This window comes from Canis lupus, chromosome X (genome assembly GCF_048164855.1).
Source record: "Canis lupus baileyi chromosome X, mCanLup2.hap1, whole genome shotgun sequence".
Lineage (NCBI taxonomy): Eukaryota > Metazoa > Chordata > Mammalia > Carnivora > Canidae > Canis > Canis lupus.
The window spans coordinates 80,475,108-80,494,360 of NC_132876.1; the positions used below are offsets into that span (position 1 = coordinate 80,475,108).

The window sequence follows — 19,253 nt, forward strand, 5'->3', positions numbered from 1 at the left end:
TGAAAAGGGCAAAAGACATGAACAGAAATCTCACAGAGGAAGACATAGACATGGCCCACAAGCACAGGAGAAAATGCTCCGCATCCCTTGCCATCAGGGAAATACAAATCAAAACCACAATGAGATACCACCTCACACCAGTGAGAATGGGGAAAATTGACAAGGCAGGAAACCACAAATGTTCGAGAGGATGTGGACAAAAGGGAACCCTCTTACACTGTTGGTGGGAATGTGAACTGATGCAGCCACTCTGGAAAACTGTGTGGAGGTTCCTCAAAGAGTTAAAAATAGACCTGCCCTACCACCCAGCAATTGCACTGCTGGGGATTTACCCCAAAGATACAGATGCAGTGAAACGCCGGGACACCTGCACCCCGATGTTTCTAGCAGCCATGTCCACAATAGCCAAACTGTAGAAGGAGCCTCGGTGTCCATCGAAAGATGAATGGATAAAGAAGCTGTGGTTTATGTACACAATGGAATATTACTCAGCCATCAGAAACGACAAATACCCACCATTTGCTTCAACGTGGATGGAACTGGAGGGTATTATGCTGAGTGAAATGAGTCAATAGGAGAAGGACAAACATTATATGGTCTCATTCATTTGAGGAATATAAAAAATAATGAAAGGGAATAAAGGGGAAAGGAGAAAAAATGAGTGGGAAATATCAGAAAGGGAGACAGAACATGAAAGACTCCTAACTCTGGGAAACGAACTAGGGGTGGTGGAAGGGGAGGTGGGCGGGGGGTGGGGGTGACTGGGTGACGGGCACTGAGGTGGACACTTGACGGGATGAGCACTGGGTGTTATTCTATATGCTGGCAAATTGAACACCAATAGAAAATAAATTTACATCAAAAAAGTAAATAAAATAAGAAAAATAAAAATATGTCCTCATCTTTGTCCTTTTTTTCACAGCTGTATTGAGTTATAACTGACACACAGTAGACCCAACAGACTTAAAGTGTACAGCCTGAGGGCACCTGGGTGGCTCAGTCAGTCGAGCACCTGACTCTTGGCTTTGGTCAGGTCATGATCTCATGGATCGTGGGATGGAGCCCCAAGCTGGGCTCCGTGCTCAGCAGGGAGTCTGCTCGAAGATTCTATCCCTCTGCCCCTCCCTCTACTCTGGGGTACACACTCTCTCTCTCTCTCTTTAAAATAAATAAATACAAATCTTTAAAAATTAAAGTGTACAGTCTGATGAGTTTTGGTATATGTACTTGTGAAATAATCATCATAGTCAAGATAATGAATATATATGTAAATATATCAACATCCAAGAATATCCTTGTGTACCTTTGAAATCCATCCTGCCCTCCTCATGCCCTTATCACCAGGCAACCATTGAACTGATTTCTGTCACTGTAGATTAGTGTTCATTTTCTAGTATTAATAAATGTAATTATACCACCATGTTCTTTTTTTGGAGGGAGGGGAGTGTTCTGGTTTCTTTTCAGATTTATTCATCTTGCTGGATGTATCGATAATTCATTCCTTTTTAATGGCTTATGACATGTACGGATATACCACAGTTAGATAATGCCCCCGTTGGTGGACATTTGGTTTGTCTCCAGGGTTTTGTCTATTACAAATAACATTTGCAAGGGACATTCACAAATACATTTTTTGTAGAAATAGGTTTTCCTTTTCTCTATGTATACCTTGGAGTGGAATGGCTGGGTGGTATGGGGGGTGTATATTTAACTAGATAACTACCAATCGATTTTTCAAAGTGATTGCCCTACCTAATAATAAATGATGGTGAGCATGTTTTCATGTGTCTACTTGCCATCTGTATTACTTCTTTATTGAGGTAATCTGTTGAAATACTTGCCCATGTTTTTAGGTTTTCAGTTGGATATTTGTCTTCTTTTGTTTGAATTGGAAGAGTTCTTGACATAGTTGAAAAACGTCCTGTGTTGAGGAGAGAGAGAGAGAGAGAGAGAGAGAGATCCCATTTTCAAAACAGTGACATTTGAAGACCAAAATTTTTAAAAATTTTGGTGAGGTACAGTTTACTAATGTTTTTCTTGTATACTTTGTGCTTTAGACATCCTATTTTGAAACGCTTTACTCAAATCCAGCACACTATGAAGGTCATAATTTCTTATGTTTCCTTGTAGAAATTGAATTTTAGCTCACATCTAGTTTTTCCACCCATTCCAAGTTTGGTTTTGCTTATGTTCTCAAGTAAGGTTAGAGGTTTCTTCCTTCCTTCTTTCCTTCTTTCCTTCCTTCCTTCCTTTGCATATGGCTATTTCATTTTTTCCACGACTGTGGTTTGAAAAGATTAGTTTTTCCCCATTGAATTTCCTTGGCACCTTTTTGAAAAAGCAATTGCCTTGTGTGTATTTGTGTCTGGAATCATTATCTAGCTCCATTGTTCTATTGTCTAAACATCAATGGCAAGCTCTCTTGATTATTGTAGCTTCATAGTAAGTGTTGTTTTTTTCTTTTTTAAAAGTTTTTTTTAATTAATTTTTTATTGGAGTTCAATTTGCCAACATATGACATATCACCCAGTGCTCATCCCATCAAGTGCCCCCCCTCAGTGCCCATCACCCAGTCACCCAAACCCCCCGCCCACCTCCCTTTCCACCACCCCTTGTTCGTTTCCCAGAGTTAGGAGTCTCTCATGTTCTGTCTCCCTTTCTGATATTTCCCACTCATTTTCTCTCCTTTCCCCTTTATTCCCTTTCATTATTTTTTATATTCCTCAAATGAATGAGACCATATAATGTTTGTCCTTCTCCTATTGACTTATTTCACTCAGCATAGTACCCTCCAGTTCCATCCACGTCGAAGCAAATGGTGGGTATTCGTCGTTTCTAATGGCTGAGTAATATTCCATTGTATACATAAACCACAGCTTCTTTATCCATTCATCTTTCGATGGACACCGAGGCTCCTTCCACAGTTTGGCTATTGTGGACATTGCTGCTAGAAACATCGGGGTGCAGGTGTCCCGGCATTTCATTGCATCTGTATCTTTGGGGTAAATCCCCAGCAGTGCAATTGCTGGGTCGTAGGGCAGGTCTATTTTTAACTCTTTGAGGAACCTCCACACAGTTTTCCAGAGTGGCTGCACCAGTTCACATTCCCACCAACGGCGCAAGAGGGTTCCCCTTTCTCCACATCCTCTCCAACATGTGTTGTTTCCTGTCTTGTTAGTTTTCATTTAAATTCTGCCTAGGTAACATACAATGCAGTATTACCTGCAGGTGTACAATATAGGGATTCAACACTTCCATATAACACCTGGTGCTCATCACAACAAGCACGCTTCTTTATCCAGATCACCTACAAAAAATAAATGTTGAAATGTGGTGATATAAATCCTTCAAATTGTTTTTTCTTTTCCAAAATTGTTTAAGCTATGCTAGGTGTTCTTCAATCAGTTCCTTATAAATTTTAGAATCCGTTTGTCTGTTCCTACCAAAACCCTAATGGGATTCTTATGGAGATTGTGCTGAGTCTTTTGATGAATTTGTGGAGAGTTGACTCTTTAACAATATCTGGTCTTTGGAGTCATGAATATAGTATATCTCTCCATTACTTTAGGTTTTCTTTAATTGTTTTTCAGCAATATTTTAGCGTTTTCAGGTAAAATGTTGCATGTGTTTTGTCAGATCTGTACCTAAACAGTTCATATTTTTAGGCTATTATAAATGGTATTTTTGCTACTGCAAATGGTATTTTAAATTTCGCTTTCTTGATTATTTATTTTTGTTGTATAAAACTCCATTGATTACAGTAAGGTTATTGATAATACGCACTTACACATTTTTAATGAAAGATCCTTGATGACAGTTCTCCCATTCCTGATGTTGGTAATTCGTGTCTTCTCTCGTTTATTCCCCTAATCATTCTAGATACAGGCTTTTCAATTATATTGATATTCTTAAAGATCAAATTTAATGTCTTTTATTTTCTCTGCTGTCTACTTCAGTGACTTCTGCACTTTCCCTTATTTCCTTTCTTCTGCTATTTTGGTCTTCATTGTTTTTGCATTTTTATTTCTTAGTACTGAAGTTAAGGCCGTTGGTTCAAATCCCTGTTTTTATATATAGGCATTTTTGTTCTATAAATTTGTTTCTAAGGACCGCTTTAGATGCATCGTACAAATTTCAGTAAGTTGTGCTTTAATTTTCATTCAGTTCAAATGACTTTTTAAATTTCTTTTTGATTTCCTCTCTCACCCATCTGTCATTGAAGAATGTATTACATACTTTCCAAATACTTTTGAAATATTGCAGATACATTTGTGTTATCTACTTCTAATTTAATCCCACTGTCCTCTAGGAAGATCCTTTGGGTGATGCTAATCCTGTCAAATTTAGTAAGACGTCTTTGTGGCCCAGAACATATTGCCTATCATGGTAAATTTCCATGTACATATGAAAATAGTGTGTGCTCTTTATTGTTGGGGAGAGTGTTCTAAAATGTTAGTTAGATTAATTTGGCTGATAGTGTCTTTCAGTCTGTACGACTTACTGATTTTTTTTTTTTTTTTTGGTCAACTGGTTCAATTGTTGAGAGGAAAGATTTAAAAATCTCTGACCCTAATTGTGAACTTTTATTTCTTTCATGTATTTTCAAACTCTGCTGTTTATAGGCATATAAACATTAAGAATTTTTACATCTACTTGATGAATTGGCCATTTTAGCCAATTATAAATGATTCTCTCTTATATATAAGATCCTCTCCATCCCTGGCAATATATTTTGTTCAGAAATCTGCTTCGTCTGATACTGATATATCCATATCCACTACAGCTTTGTTTTAGTTACCACTAGCATGAGATATCTTTTCCCATATTTTTACTTTTAACCTCTATGTACCTTTATATTTAAAGCGGGATTCATGTATTTGGCATACAGCTGGATCTTATTTTTAAAATTCCATGTCATACATCATCAGGGAAATGTAAACTAAAACAATGAGATGCTACTGCACACCTATTAAGATGGCCCAAATCCAGAACGGTGGCAATACCAAATGATGGCAGGGATGTGGAGCAACAGGAACTCTCCTTCAGTGCTGGTGGGAATGCAACATCGTACAACCACTTTGGAAGCCAGTTTGACAGTTCCTTACAAAACCAAGTCTACTCTGCTATGTGGATCGCTCCTTGGTATTTACCCAAATGAGCTGAAAATTTATGTCCACACAAAATTCTCACATGTATGTTTCTAGCAGCTTCGTTCATAGTTGCTAAAACTTGGAAACAACCAAGATGACCTTCAGTAGGTGAATGAATAAATAAACTGTGGCACATCCAGGCAGTGGAATATTCTTCAGCATGAAAAAGGAATGAGCTATCAAGCCATGAAAAGATATGTAGGAACCTTACTTAAATGCATATGACTTGCTGAAAGAAGCCAATCTGAAACAGCTACATATGATTCCAACTATAGGACATTACAGAAAAGGCAAAACTATGGAAACAGTAAAAAAAAAAAAAAAATCAGTGGTTGCCTGTCGTTGGGAGAGAGAGAGGAGTTTGTATGTGGAGCACAGAGGATTTGGGGGTCAGTGAAACAATTCTGTATGATACTATAATGGTGGATACATGCCATTCTTTTTCTTTTTTTTATACATGTCATTCTATATTTGTTCAAACCTATAGAATGCACAACACCAACAGTGAACACCCAAGTAAATTGTGGACTTTGGGTGATAATGATGTGTTGGTATAGATTCATTGACTGTAAGAAGTATACCAGTCTGGTGCAGGATATGGGTAGTGGGGGAGGCTGTGTCTGTTTTGGGCAAGAGGTTTATGTGATGGCTCCGTACTTTCTGCTCAATTTTGCTATGAACTTAAAAGTGCTCTAAAATATAAAGTCATGCCGAGTGAAGTAAGTCAATTGGATAAGAACAATCATCATATTATTTCACTCATATGGGGAACATAAGAAATAGTGAAAGAGATTATAAGGGAAAGGAGGGAAAACTTTAGAGAGGGTGACAAAACATGAGAGACTCCTAACTCTGGGAAATGAACAAAGGGTAGTGGAGGGGAGACGGGTGCGGGGGGAAGGGGTAACTGGGTGATGGGCACTGAGGAGGGCACTTGATGGGATGAGCACTCGGTGTTACAGTATATGTTGGCAAATCGAACTTCAATAAAAAAATAGGATATAATTTTGAAAAGGAAAAAAAATAAAGTCTGCTTAGGAGAAAGGAATCCAATTTGTCAATCTCTACATTTTATTTGGTGAATTCAGACAATTTGTACTTAATACTGTTAACGACATGGTTGGATTTAAAGCTATCATGCTAGCTGTTTTCTACTTGCTCATCTATCGTCTTGCTCCCCTCCCCGTTTTAGGACTTATTTTAAATTAAGTGAGGGGGCACCTGGGTGGTTCAGTGGGTTAAGCGTCCGACTCTTGATTTTGTCTCAGGTCATGATCTCAAGGTCATGAGATCCAGTCCCGTGTGGGGCTCCCTGATGGGCATGGAGCCTGCTTAAAATTCTCTCTCTCCCTGTCTCTCTGCCCCTCACCCCTCCTGCACATGCTCTCTCTGTCTAAATAAGTAAGTAAGTAAGTAAATAAATAAATAAATAAAGCGAGCATTTCATGATACCATTTATCTCCTGTGTAGGCTTATTAGTCATAATACTTTGGACAGATACTTTCGGGGTTATATTTGACACTTCTTTAACTTGCCACAGTCTACCTTCAAGTAATATTGTACTACCTCACATGTAGAATTAGAATCTTACAACGGTATATTTATATTCCCCCAAGTCCCTGTGCTGTTGGTGTCCAAGAAATTAATAACTCCACATAATTTATATTCCACAATGCATTGGTATGAATTTACGATTGCACTCTCAATTGATTCATAAGGAATGTTTAAAATAATAAATATTCTATTACTCTCATCATATTTAGCATCTCCAGTATTGGTTATCCATTTGTGTCAAACATATTTACCTTTACTGTACTTTTCTTGTGCCTAAAAGATACCCTTTAATATTTAGTGTAGTGCATATCTAATGATGATGAATTATTTCAACTCTGGTTAAGTATGAAAAAATTTTTAATTTAATTTCACTTTTAAAAGATACCCATTGAATGTAAAATTCTGAGTTGACAGTTCTTAATTACTTCACTATTATAAAGATGGTGTGCCACTTTCTTATAACTTGCATTGTTTCTGATAAGAAGTTCCCTGTAATTCTCACTTTTGGTCCTGAATGATTCTATAATGTTTTGGTCTCCCACTTCCTTAGGAGTGAGGGGGAGCAGATTGGAAGAATGTCATGAATACACACCATGCGATATCTGTGCATTGTCACTTCGGTAGATCTTAGATGCATGCATAGCAAAATAAACACATCTTTTTTAAAAAATCAGTGAAAAAAATTCAGATTTAAGAAACATGTTATACCATCATGCCCATAGCCATGATGGATTAACACGAACCCAACTTACTCTCCCACCTAAGTATCTATAAACCCCCTCCCCCCCAAAAAAATTATAAAGCTTTACCTCGTGGTACCACAGGCACCACGGGACAGTGATCCCCGAGAGAAGGGCGAGGCAACTAACACGGTGAGCCCTCAGATTGCCCGATTCCCCCAACTTCTTGCCTGGATAGAGTTTACAGGGCACAGCATGGGAAGACTGAACACAAACAGAGCCCACTGGAGAACCTGAATGAAGGAGACAGAGTTGTGAATTCCGAGAGGCCAACGTGCCTAGAATGTGCTGGAAGTAAGGGAGGGGAGAGCCACACAGAGAGGTAGTTCTGGAGAGCTGCAGAGGTTTCCCATCAGGGTGCAGTGTATTAGCAAGGAGCAGGGGGTGGTAGCTGACTTCCATCTCCCAGAGTGAGTAGTTGTGTGGATAATGATGCCACTTACTGAGATGATGAAGGTGGGAGTTTTAAAAGCAAGAGAGTTGGGGAGTGTGGGTGTGTGGGAAGGGGTAGGTTTGCCAAGTGACTGGTTCTAGACAGACTCACTATGAAGAGCCCTCGAGACATCCAAATGGAGATGTCGCGTGGGAGAATGAATATATGGATTTGGGTCTCAAAGGTGAAGTTCAAACTGGGGCTGTAGATTTTGTAGTTATTGGCATATGAGCATAAACAGTTATATAGCATAGAGAGAGGGGCTGATATAAAAACAAATGTAATAAAAGCTCACATCATAGGCGGAAAAAGTTGTAGCTATGTACTGTGATGGATGTTAACTAGACTTATTGTGGTGATCCTCTTGCAATACATAAAAATACTGAATCACTATGGTGTACACCTGAAACTAACATAAGGTTATATGTCAATTATATCTCACTTTTAAAAAAGAGAGAGGAAGGAAGGAAGGAAGGAAGGAAAGAAGGAAGGAAATTTAAATCATAAAGCAAACAAAAGGAATAAAAGAGTCCTCCATGGTTTTTGTAAAAAGAACAGATTCAGTCTGAGATGGGAACATAGTATTTTCTATTAGCACTGAGCAGTTTGTCGAGGCTTTCATTTCTAGGGTCTGGTCACCTCCCACAGAAACGTGTTACACAGGAAGGGCTGAAGACAGCAGAGGTTGCTATGCAACAGCTGAGGAAAGCCATCCAACCAGCCAGAACTGATATTGGTCACTGGAGAGTAAAAGTCGTGGTTCTAGCAATAGCTTCCATTCATGTACAGGAGTTCCGGAGAGGCTGACACAAAAAACAAATATAAAAGTCCACCATGGTTTTTGTAAAAAGCACAGGATCGATTTGAGTTGCAAACCTAGCGTTTTCTGCCTCCAAAGCAGTCTCTCCAGCCATTCTGGAAGCCTAGCGGTATGTGTTGGGTTGGGTAAGACCCCAGGAAGTGCTTCCTGTGCTTCCCATTTTGCATATCGAGAAAGCGGGGTCAGAGACCTCCAGTGACCTGAGCAGGCTCACACCGCTAGTAGCAGACTGGCTCAGCACTTCATGCCTGGAATTCTGAAGACCAGCCTAGCTTCTTTCCACAAGACCACAGCTGCCCCAGGCCCCTGCCCTGGACGGAACCCCGGGCAAACATTTACTCTGAATCAGGGCTTGCCATGGCTCAGACACACAAGTGCCTGATTGTCCTGGCCGCCCCAGCGGGCACCAGGAAGGCCTCGGGCGCAGAGCGTTTGTGCCACTCACAGCAAAGAGGCCTGACCGTTGGGGCAGGGAGCGGACCCCAAGGAGCAATTCCCACACCTGGAGGGACCCACGTACATTAGGCGAGGGGTGGAGCCTGGGGAATCTCTCTCTACCCATGTCCCGGATGCAGAGCTTGAGCTTGAGTCTTGGAGAGCACAAGCTTCACTTGTTTGGGACAGGTGTTGGCAGGCAGAAGAGGTGTGTGTGTTGGGGGTGGGGTGGGGGGTGGGTGTGGAACTGTCGCTCAAACTGGAGAGGGGAGCGTGCCTCAGTCCCCAGGCCACCACTGCTGGGACATGGGGTTTGGAGTCAGGAAGACTCAGGCACACATACTGCATTTTCTGTTTACTGGCTCTGTGGCCTTGTCAGTTCACGCGGTGTGTCCGCACTTCAGCTTTCTGATCAGTAAAATGGGGATGTTGACATCTACCACCTCCCAGGGCTGCTAAGAGAGAAGACCAGCCCCAGCAAAGATAGAGCTCTGATGCCCAAGCTGCATAAAGAGTGGCTGGGGAAGCAGATGTTCCCAGTGTGTCTGGGGGCCATAGAGGTGGAGAGTGCTGGGGAACACAAAGGCAACGGGCATCTTCTGGCCATTTCCATTCTCCTTGTTAGAGTTAGAGACCCAGCTAGAGACTGCGTTTGTGACCTAGGGGTCATGCTAGGGAAGCCAGGCATAGTGTATTCCAGACCACACTGGAGGAGTTTAGCGGGAATGGGAAGGGCAGGGACCAGAAGCATCGTGCAAAGGTGCGGGGATTGAGGGTAGATGATTGGGTGGTCGAAGCGCACCACAGGCTGCGAGTGCGCGCGCCTCTGGTAAGAGGAGGGGTGGGGGGTATCTGGCGGGAGGGAGAAAAAGTCCCCCACCGCGCCCACCCACTCGCGGAATCGCATGCGCACTGGGGACCTGGTGGAGAGGGCTTTTGTTGGGAAAGCGGGCGGGCTGGAGGGGTCCGCGCATGCGCCGGCTTCCCAGCCGCGGGGGGTGCGCGGAGAAAAGGGGCGGGGTGGTGGGAGCTGCTGTGCTGGCAGCAGTAGGCGAGGGCGCGGCTGCGGGGTTCCTGGTGCTGAGGACGGACGCCATTGGAACCCCAGGGAAGGTAAGGATCCAGCCTCAGACCGGACCGGGAGAGGGCGAGTGGCACCCGGCACGCTGCGCCCTCCCCGCCCCCACACCCGGATCCGAACAAAGCCCAGGCACTCAGAACCGAGCCCTGTTAGACCCACGGTCTAGGTAGGACCCCACCCCCTCGCCGTGCCGTCTCCCGCCAGGATCTCTGCCAGGAGACGCAGAGCCCTGCATACACCGGAGCCCACCATCCGAACCCCTTTAGCAGATCCGTGTGCTCCGTGCTGAGCTTCCTTAGAGCGGAGGCCCTACCCCCACCCCAACCACTCCTAGATCACTCCCAACCTGCTGACCCGCGTTGCCCCCTTCCTGGAGTTGCAGTCCTGGGGTTTGAGACCTCCAGCGTTCCAATTCATGCCTCACTTACTCCGAGCCCCTACCCCACCCCCCGACACACACACCCCTAGAGCTGCTGTATGAGCCCAACCCAGACCTGAATCAGCTGAATGCCCCCACCCGGACCTAGCCAGAGGGTCTCTGGATTCAATTTCCCATAGCTTTCCGGGGTCCCTGTTGTCTGAGCCCTCTCATGTCATCTGCTCCCCCTTCATCACTAAATCAAAACCCTTTGTTTCTCCCTCTCTCGATGCACATCCCCTTTGGGACTTTTCAGACCCAAGCCCGCCAGTCCACTCCCTATTCAAAGCTAGCCGCTGGGATGGGGAGCTTGCCCAGCCTAAACTCCCCTTTAAGTGCGAGGTTTCCTCCGACCACCTCTGTCCCTCTCTTAGGGCTCTGCCTCTGACACTATCTAACCCAACAGAACCCCCACACGCCCACCCCCTCCCTGGCCCCTCCCTCTGCCTTGTACTGCCTAGTAACCTGATGATTGCCGCCCCCCACCTCCTGAGAGATCCCACCTCCCGCTGTGTCCCGCCCTCTCCCCCTGAAGAGGCCTCACCCTCCCTCCCAGGCTGAGCTCTCTTCTCCTTGGGACCCCCAGCATGGCTGAGGGAAGCTACCGCACGGAATCGGAAACCTACAACGTTGAAGACATGGATGAGGGCAGTGATGAAGTGGGGGAGGAAGAGATGGTTGAAGGAAACGACTATGAAGAATTCGGTGCTTTTGGAGGCTACGGCACCCTCACCAGCTTTGACATCCGTATCCTCAGAGCCTTTGGGAGCTTGGGTCCAGGCCTTCGCATCTTATCGGTGAGACCCCTTGTGGGCCACCTGCTGGCCCTGGGCCCTTTCCCCTGTGAAGCTGCTGGAGAGGGGGCTGCTGTGGATGAAAGGGAGGGTTGTGTGGGGAAGGACTGCCCAGCTTCCCCAGCCTTCCCTCTCCTGCTCAGAGAAAGGGGGTTTCGGAAGTCTGGGGCCGGGGGTGGGGGGGGTGGGGGCAGGGGGAGCTGGCTGCAGGGGGGAGGCTGGCCAGCACAGGGAAGCATGATGTGCAGCACATGTAGAGCTGTCTGCCCTCCCCTCCCTTTCTCTCTGGCCTTGCAGAATGAGCCCTGGGAACTGGAAAACCCTATGCTGGCTAGGACTCTGATGGAGGCATTTCAGCTGGATCCAGAAACACTTGCCAATGAGGCTGCCGCCCGTGCTGCCAACGTAGCCCGCGCAGCTGCCTCCAACCGTGCTGCTAGGGCCGCTGCTGCTGCGGCCCGTGCCACCTACAATCAGGTGGTTGCTAACCACCCGGTGACCACAGACCAGGCTTCAGGAGAAGATCCTCGGCCCATGACATATGGGGCCCAGGGTCAGGCAGCCACCCCTGAGACAATCCGTGCTGCTCCACACATCTCCCAGATGCTAGTCAACAGTGAGATGGCCGCCCCAGGAGCTCCGGCAACGTCCACACAGCCCCACACAGCCTCCCAGGCCCAGGAGGCTGCAAACGAGGGCCCTAGTAGCGCCTGTGCTTTCTCTCAGGCTCCATGTGCTAGTGAGATGGATGCCACTCGGCCCAAGACCGCCTTCCTGGGTCAGAACGACATCTTTGATTTTACCCAGCCAGCAGGTGTCAGTGGCATGGCCTTCCCACGCCCCAAGAGACCTGCCCCAGCCCAAGAGGCCGCCACAGAGGGCCCCAGTGCTGCCTCCTCCGGGGTGCCCCAGGCAGCACCTGCCAGGGAGGGGGCGGCCACCCGGCCCAAGACGACCAAGTCTGGAAAGGCTCTTGCCAAGACTCGGTGGGTGGAGCCCCAGAATGTTGTGGCAGCAGCTGCTGCCAAGGCCAAGATGGCCACAACGAGCATCCCTGAGCCCGAGGGCGCAGCTGCCACTGCTCAGCGCAGTGCTGAGCCCTGGGTCAGGATGGGAGGCAAGAGGACCAAGAAGGTGAGACCTCCCTGCTATCTCCAACCCTCCTTTCTCTGTTCAGCCCTCTTCTCTGGCCCCTCCCCTCCCCTCCCCTCCCCTCCCCACCCTCCTCCCCTCCTCCCCTTCTCTCAGCTCTTGCATGTTTGTCCAACATGAGTTTGCTAGCATGCTCAGACTCCACCGAGTCTCTGCCCTCAGGCGTGGAGGAAGAAGAGGTTGGCTCAGTGCCGGGCACGTAGTAAGCACTCAGCACATGTCATCCACTGTTTGTACTACTCTTATTTCCAAGTACGTGCTTTGGTTGAGATGTGTGCTGGGCACTCTTGGACGGTGAGCCTGCTAGCCCTGGGTCTCCTCTCTCTGACACTCTGACTATAGTCCAAGCACCTGGATGACGAATATGAGAGCAGCGAGGAGGAGAGAGAGCCTCCTGCGGTCCCACCAACCTGGAGAGCACCGCAGCCCCCATTGACGGTGCGGGCTCAGGTGGCTCCCCGGCCCTCGATGGCCCTGAGGTCCCAGGTGCCCTCAAGACACGTGCTGTGCTTGCCACCCCGCAACGTGACCCTTCTGCAAGAGAGGGTAAGAAACCTGCTTTTCTCCCATCTCCCTCCTCTCCTCTCCTGTGGGCCAGTTCCTGGAGGTCACCCATGCCTTGCTCTCCCCGTGTGCTCCTCTTCCTCCTCCAGGCAAATAAGTTGGTGAAATATCTGATGATTAAGGACTATAAGAAGATCCCCATCAAGCGCTCAGGTGGGCAGCCCGGGCCCCCTCCCCGAGCTCTGCACACCCCCCACAATCCCCATCTCTACCCTATGGGGCCTGGCATCAGATGTCTCCACCCGGCAGGCCCAGCTGATCCCTCCATGTGCACAGTACGGGGTGGAGGGGGGAGTGGGGTTCCCGACGGTGCTCCCCTCAGCAGGGTTGACCGAGGGTTGCTGCAGCTCTTTGGACCCTGCTCAGCCCAGGTGCTCTCTCCACCCCACTCCCCCGCAGACATGATGAAGGATGTCATCCGAGAATATGATGAACATTTCCCTGAGATCATCGAACGAGCAACATACACTCTGGAAAAGGTGAGCGAGGGGCAGAGGCAGCTCACTGTGGTACAAGAGCTGCAGGGAAGCCTTGCACCCTGCAGCCCCCTGAGGTCCACTTTCAGTACACCTCCTCTGGCGGGCTCTCCTAGCTTCTCCCGCATGATCCCTTCTTCGAGGCTTCCCCTCCCTCATGCTGTCTGTTCTCTGAGCCTCCCTGGTCTCCTGAAGCCAGTGCCAGAGCTCCCACAGGGCAGTTCTCTGCAGCCTCTCTCCTTGAGCCTTCCGAATAACTTCGGGGTGCCTGTGGAGGGAAAGTTCTAGCGGGGAACTCAAGGACTGCCTGCAGGACAGGCAGCACGGGTTTCTGATCCCATGTTGTCTTCTCCCCCACATAGAAGTTTGGGATCCACCTGAAGGAAATTGACAAGGAGGAACACCTGTATATTCTCGTGTGCACCCGGGATTCCTCAGCTCGCCTCCTGGGAAAGTAAGAAAGGGCAGGAGGGTTGTGGCCTTCCTCACTGTGGCCTCCCCCTCCCCTTCCTCTCAGAGCAGCTGGAAAAGGGGCCTTTGGTGCCTGGCACAGCTCCGGCTCCCAGCCCCGCAGTCCGTGGTACCCAGTGATTAGGGGATGAAAGGGGAAGTGGCCTAGGCTGAAGCCTTGCTCGATGCTCTTGATGCTCTCGGGGGGGGCTTCCCCTCCCCACGCCCATAACCCCACCCCCCACACCACCTCCAAACCCCATCTTCTGGGAAAGAAAAAAAAGTGGGCTCCTTGTTGCCTGCCTCTTCCTGCTATGTGCCTGGCCTGGGCTTGGCAGTGGTGGTCCTGGAGGAAGGAAGCTTCCTGTCCAGTGTAACTCCCGATGCTCAAGGGGCAGGGAAGGTCTGGATGTGCCCCCGAACACGAACACGCTACTGCTGCTGCTGCTGCTGCTGCTGCTGCCGCTGCTGCCACTGCCAAGTGGTTGCTCCCTGCCTGACCCCCTCCTGGATGGAACTCTGTGAGGGGGCATTCACATCCGCATTTGAGGCATGAAGCGATTCAGTCTCAGACAGAGGAATGAATGGTCTGGATTAGAGAGCAACTTGTGCGTAGTGTGCGAAGAACAACCCCGTAGCCCAGGCCTGTGGGCAAAGCTGGTTGGGTGAGCCAGCCCTAGTCTCTTGGGCAAACGGCTGCTGGACAGGATCCCTCTTTCTACCCCTCTAGGACCAAGGACACTCCTAGGCTGAGCCTCCTCTTGGTGATCCTGGGAGTCATTTTCATGAATGGCAACCGTGCCAGCGAGGGTGAGTGGCTGGACCCGCAGCCAGGGGGTTGCCCAGTCTCAGCCTGGTGTGCTGAATTCTTGTGTCTCTTCTCCTCTCGCAGCCGTCCTCTGGGAGGCACTACGCAAGATGGGACTGCGCCCTGGGTATGATTGGGCTCTCGGCTCCCGCTCCTCAGTGCTGTCCTTGGGCACTGGTGGCCCCGGGATTGTAAATAGCCTGGTGGCCTCGTGCAGGAGGGTGGATGTCCTGGACTGGGTTGAGCGCTGAGGGTGCATGGTGAAATGGCCCTGGACTCTCAAGCCCCTCTCTGCTCCGTGTCCCCCCTCTGTCCCCAGATGAGATCTCAGAGAACCCATCAGAATTGAGGGTTCAAATCCGACCCTTGCCGAGGGCATCCCTGACATGGGGCCATGTGGCCCCTGCTGCCACTCCAGACCTCCATGGGGATGCCCCACAGGCTGGGACGCTCTCCATCCCGCTAGGGAGCACACCTGCCCACATCCAGGCACTGCCATTGTGTGTGGTTATGGATTCCTTCCTTTCCTGGCCCTCAGGGTGAGGCACCCATTCCTTGGAGATCTGAAGAAGCTCATTACAGAGGACTTTGTGAAGCAGAAGTAAGTATTGGCCAAGTTAACTCTGTCTCACACTCGCGCATTCCTCGTGGGCTGATCAGGCTGAGCGAGCCACTCTCCATGCCGGATCTTAGCACAGCGGGATAGGCGTCTCTTCTGTGAGGGTGGGTGGGGTGTGTGAGTGTTGGCGGGGAGTAGACTTCCAGCGCAGCCTTGGAGAGAGGGAGTAGAAGTCGACAGAGACTCCAGTGCAGGTTGTGTTAGAACCACTGTGCCATTTGGCCCCTGTCCCCCTAGGCTGTAGGAGAATGTCTCCTGCTTTACATCCCAGGAACCTGGGGCTCAGAGAGTTGGAAGCCTGAGCGTGGCCCCAGCTGGTGAGGGGCCCATTGGGTCCTGGAGCCCAGCCCGCCTACCTTTCTGGTCAGGGCCCACCCGGTCCTTGGTCGTAGGAGAACACGTGTGTACTCATGCAGGCGCACTACACATGCCCGGGTGCACACAGACATGCGAATGTGTGCGCACACAAACAGACACGGAGTTGGGGGGTGTGCGGAGAGTATGCTGCGTTTCTCCCCTTTACAGTCCTCTCCTATGGTGGATTGTCCTGGGGTTCCGCCAGGCCATGGGCGGGACCCTGCCGAGGAGTGTGCTCAGAGCAGGGGACCCGAAGAAATGGCTCCTCTGTTTACGACACACCCAATGGGAATCTGGGTTCATTGTGACAAGGGGCCAGAAACTGGTGGCCTTACTACAAACAGAGACACCCTACACGTGTTCCACTCTGCATGCACTTCCTGTGGCGTCTGGGCAGGACCGGCGCCACGTGGAGGCCTCGGTCCTGGAGGCAGAAACCCTGGGAGTGAGCATGGGCGTGAGGCATGGGCTGGAGGGCCAGGACAGTCCTCCTGCAGGAGCTGAGCTGCAGTATCGGGGCTGGGAAGGGACGACCCGGGAGCCCTTGGCACAACAGCAGGTCTGCTTGGCTGGAGGCAAACGTTTATCTTCCTCTCGCACTGAGGTACCTGGAATACAAGAAGGTCCCCAATAGCAGCCCACCCGAGTATGAATTCTTCTGGGGTCTGCGAGCCCGTCACGAGACCAGCAAGATGAGGGTGCTGAGATTCATCGCCCAGGTAACTGCCTCTGTTTGGGGCCAGGCGGTGGGGTGTGGGTTTGGTCTGTGCCATACCTTCTCTGTTTCTTGGTCATGGCCCCCTTCCTTAGGCTGTCTGTCCAGTGAGGATACTGATGCATTCCTAAGTAGGTGTCTTCCCCAAGTTCACAGAGGTGTAGTAAGTGGGAGGCATGGGGTGAGGTCCTGGGGCTGGCAGGGAGTCCTTAGGAGAGCCGGATCCCAATGGTCTTTCCTTTCGTCGGGACCATGCACAAGGCACTGGGGGTGGGAGCTGGTGGTGGCAGTGTATGGCAGGAAGCAGGTGCCCCGTGAACGTGGGGTCGCTGTTTGCATGGTCTCTGTTGCTCTACCGCAGAATCAGAACCGAGACCCCCGGGAATGGAAGGCTCATTTCTTGGAGGCCGTGGATGATGCTTTCAAGACGATGGACGTGGATATGGCTGAGGAACATGCCAGGGCCCAGATGAGAGCCCAGATGAACATCGGCGATGAAGCCCTGATTGGACGGTGGAGCTGGGATGACATACAGGTGGAGCTCCTGACCTGGGATGAGGATGGAGATTTTGGCGACGCCTGGGCCAGGATCCCCTTTGCATTCTGGGCCAGATACCATCAGTACATCCTGAATAGCAACCGTGCCAACCGGAGAGCCACTTGGAGAGCCGGCGTCAGCAGTGGCACCAATGGCGGGGCCAGCACCAGCATTCTGGATGGGCCCAGCACCAGCTCCACCATCCGGACCAGAAATGCCGCCAGAACGAGTGCCAACTTCTTCTCCTGGATCCAGTAAGATTTTCAGTCCATAAACAAAACCCCGAAGCAAGGGATGGGAAGGGGCTGTGAGGAGTCCAGTCGGGGGAAGGCCTGGGTGCAGTGGGGGAGCAAAGAGTGTGAAAGACCCTTGTTTCGTTCTTCGTACCCCTCCCCCACTGCCATGTGTTTATACTTCTGCACCTGCTCCTGTGTCTTCCTTTACAGGCAACGCTGACGCTGCCGAACCGCAACCGTCCCTCACCAAGCCAGAGTGCCTCCTCGGATCCCTCCTTAACAAGGCACTCTAGGCAGCTTCGACCTGCCCATCCCAGATGGCATGCAAGATGAAGCTCTCTTTGCCCTTCCTGCTTTCATCATGTGCTTTCCTTGTGCGCTTCCGTGGTGCGCCTTTGTCGTGTTTTCATGTTTTTGGTATCAGTGTTACATTAAAGTTGCAAAGTTACTTGGGGCGTTTCCTCCTTCCCTTGTGCATGGACCTGGGGACGTGGCCATCTGGGGGGCACGTGGTTGAGGGCTTTGAGGTAGATACTACCCGCCTCTGCCTGGAAGGCAGCAGGTGTGGGTAGGGTGCTGGGAAGATGTGGAGGTGCCAGCTGGGTGTCCAGACCATGAGTTTTGAGAGGCTCCAGTCCCCACGGTGGCGTGACTTCCTACGAGGTACAACCTCACTTGGGCGCCAACGGTGGCAGGGGGAGGGGGGTTGGCAGGAAGAGGGGTGGAATGAAAGGCTGTGGGTTGGTGCCACTATCCCTCCCACCAAGGTGCAGGGTCCACAGACATCCACCAAGACCCTTCCACCTCATCTTTGGAGGTGCCATCTTGGAACCCTTCCCTCATCATCCACACAACTTTAGCACCTCATCTCTCCCTCAGGTGGAGTCTTCAGGACAATGAGATAGGCCTCGGGGACATTTTCACCCCTCCAGCAGGTTGAGGGAGGAGCCATAATTGCCCACAGAGTAGGTTTAATGAAAACAGACCTCAACAACCTGTGACCGGACCCGAGGCCTGTTTGTGGGCTCCAGAGCTCTCCTTTGCTGGGAACCAGTGAAGGCCAAGGCTGGGCCTAAGTTCTGGTGTCTTCCAGGGCTTGGGGTGATCCCTGTAGGAGCGGGGTTGGGACTGCGATTCCTGCAAGGGACGACAGTAAGAGCAGAGATGCCTGGGAAGAGCTCAGTGGCACGCAGTAACAGTGTCCAGAGCTCTCTCAGGTCCCTCAGTGATGCCCACAGTTGAAGAACGAGGCCCCAGGTTAAGAAGAAGAAGAGGATCGTGTGAGGGCCCCTGCACACCATTGCCTCTTTTCCCCCAAGAAGAGGTTCCCTCCTCTCACCCAGACTTGGCTCCTGACCCAGATCCAGGCACATACTTTCACAGGCCCAGTGGAGAATGAAAACCGTGGGACCCCTTGCTCGGAAATCATTAAGAATCCCAAGAGAGTGACGGTAACGCATTGAACTACGTGTGCAGGCCCTCGGAGCAAGGGTCCCATGGGGCTGCATAGGTCACACCCTCAGGATGCTAGCTGTATAAGGTTTCCTCCCCTGAAGTCAGGCTTCAGCTGGGTTTCTGTCTAGCCGACCACTTCTGTGGTGTCTGCCTGCCTGGCTGCTGGGTCCCTGCTTGGCCACGTGGACACTGTGATTCCGACAGAAATTGAGTCCCCTTCACTTTAGCTTTCCTGATGCATGGTCTGGGATGAGAGAGGGATGAACGATGCCTGGCATCCGAGTCCTGGGGTGATGAATGATCCAAGATTTTTCTGGCACGCTCACCCTGGGAACCTCCCAGGACCCTGTTGTGCACACAGCAGGCACATGCCTTTTCATGGATGAGGGTGCAGACACTCACCCAAAGCCACAGGTGTGAGCGTGAGCACTGTGTGCAGAGGACACCTGAGGTACAGC

The 19,253-nt window shown here is 49.8% G+C and overlaps 1 protein-coding gene and 1 non-coding gene across 5 annotated transcripts; both read left to right on the forward strand.

Annotated features, from left to right (window-relative positions):
* The first annotated feature begins 10,104 nt into the window (after positions 1 to 10,104).
* LOC140628181 (melanoma-associated antigen D4) lies at positions 10,105 to 17,788 on the forward strand. 4 transcript variants are annotated; one of them, XM_072817282.1, is made up of 13 exons: positions 10,105 to 10,245; positions 11,218 to 11,428; positions 11,723 to 12,559; positions 12,920 to 13,123; positions 13,231 to 13,294; positions 13,541 to 13,620; positions 13,980 to 14,071; positions 14,798 to 14,877; positions 14,960 to 15,002; positions 15,414 to 15,476; positions 16,456 to 16,570; positions 16,928 to 17,358; positions 17,551 to 17,788. In XM_072817282.1, exons 2-13 carry the CDS (start codon positions 11,219 to 11,221, stop codon positions 17,558 to 17,560), a joined length of 2,229 nt encoding a protein of 742 aa, XP_072673383.1. In that variant the 5' UTR covers positions 10,105 to 10,245; position 11,218; the 3' UTR covers positions 17,561 to 17,788. The 4 variants fall into 4 exon arrangements, with proteins under 4 accessions (XP_072673383.1, XP_072673384.1, XP_072673386.1 ...); XM_072817283.1 differs by having other exon boundaries at positions 10,111 to 10,245; positions 11,188 to 11,428; XM_072817285.1 differs by lacking the exon at positions 10,105 to 10,245 and adding an exon at positions 10,246 to 10,379.
* On the forward strand, positions 16,079 to 16,210 carry LOC140628952 (small nucleolar RNA SNORA11). The gene has a single exon (XR_012026865.1). It is a non-coding gene; the product is annotated as a small nucleolar RNA SNORA11 (small nucleolar RNA).
* Positions 17,789 to 19,253: the final 1,465 nt, after the last annotated feature.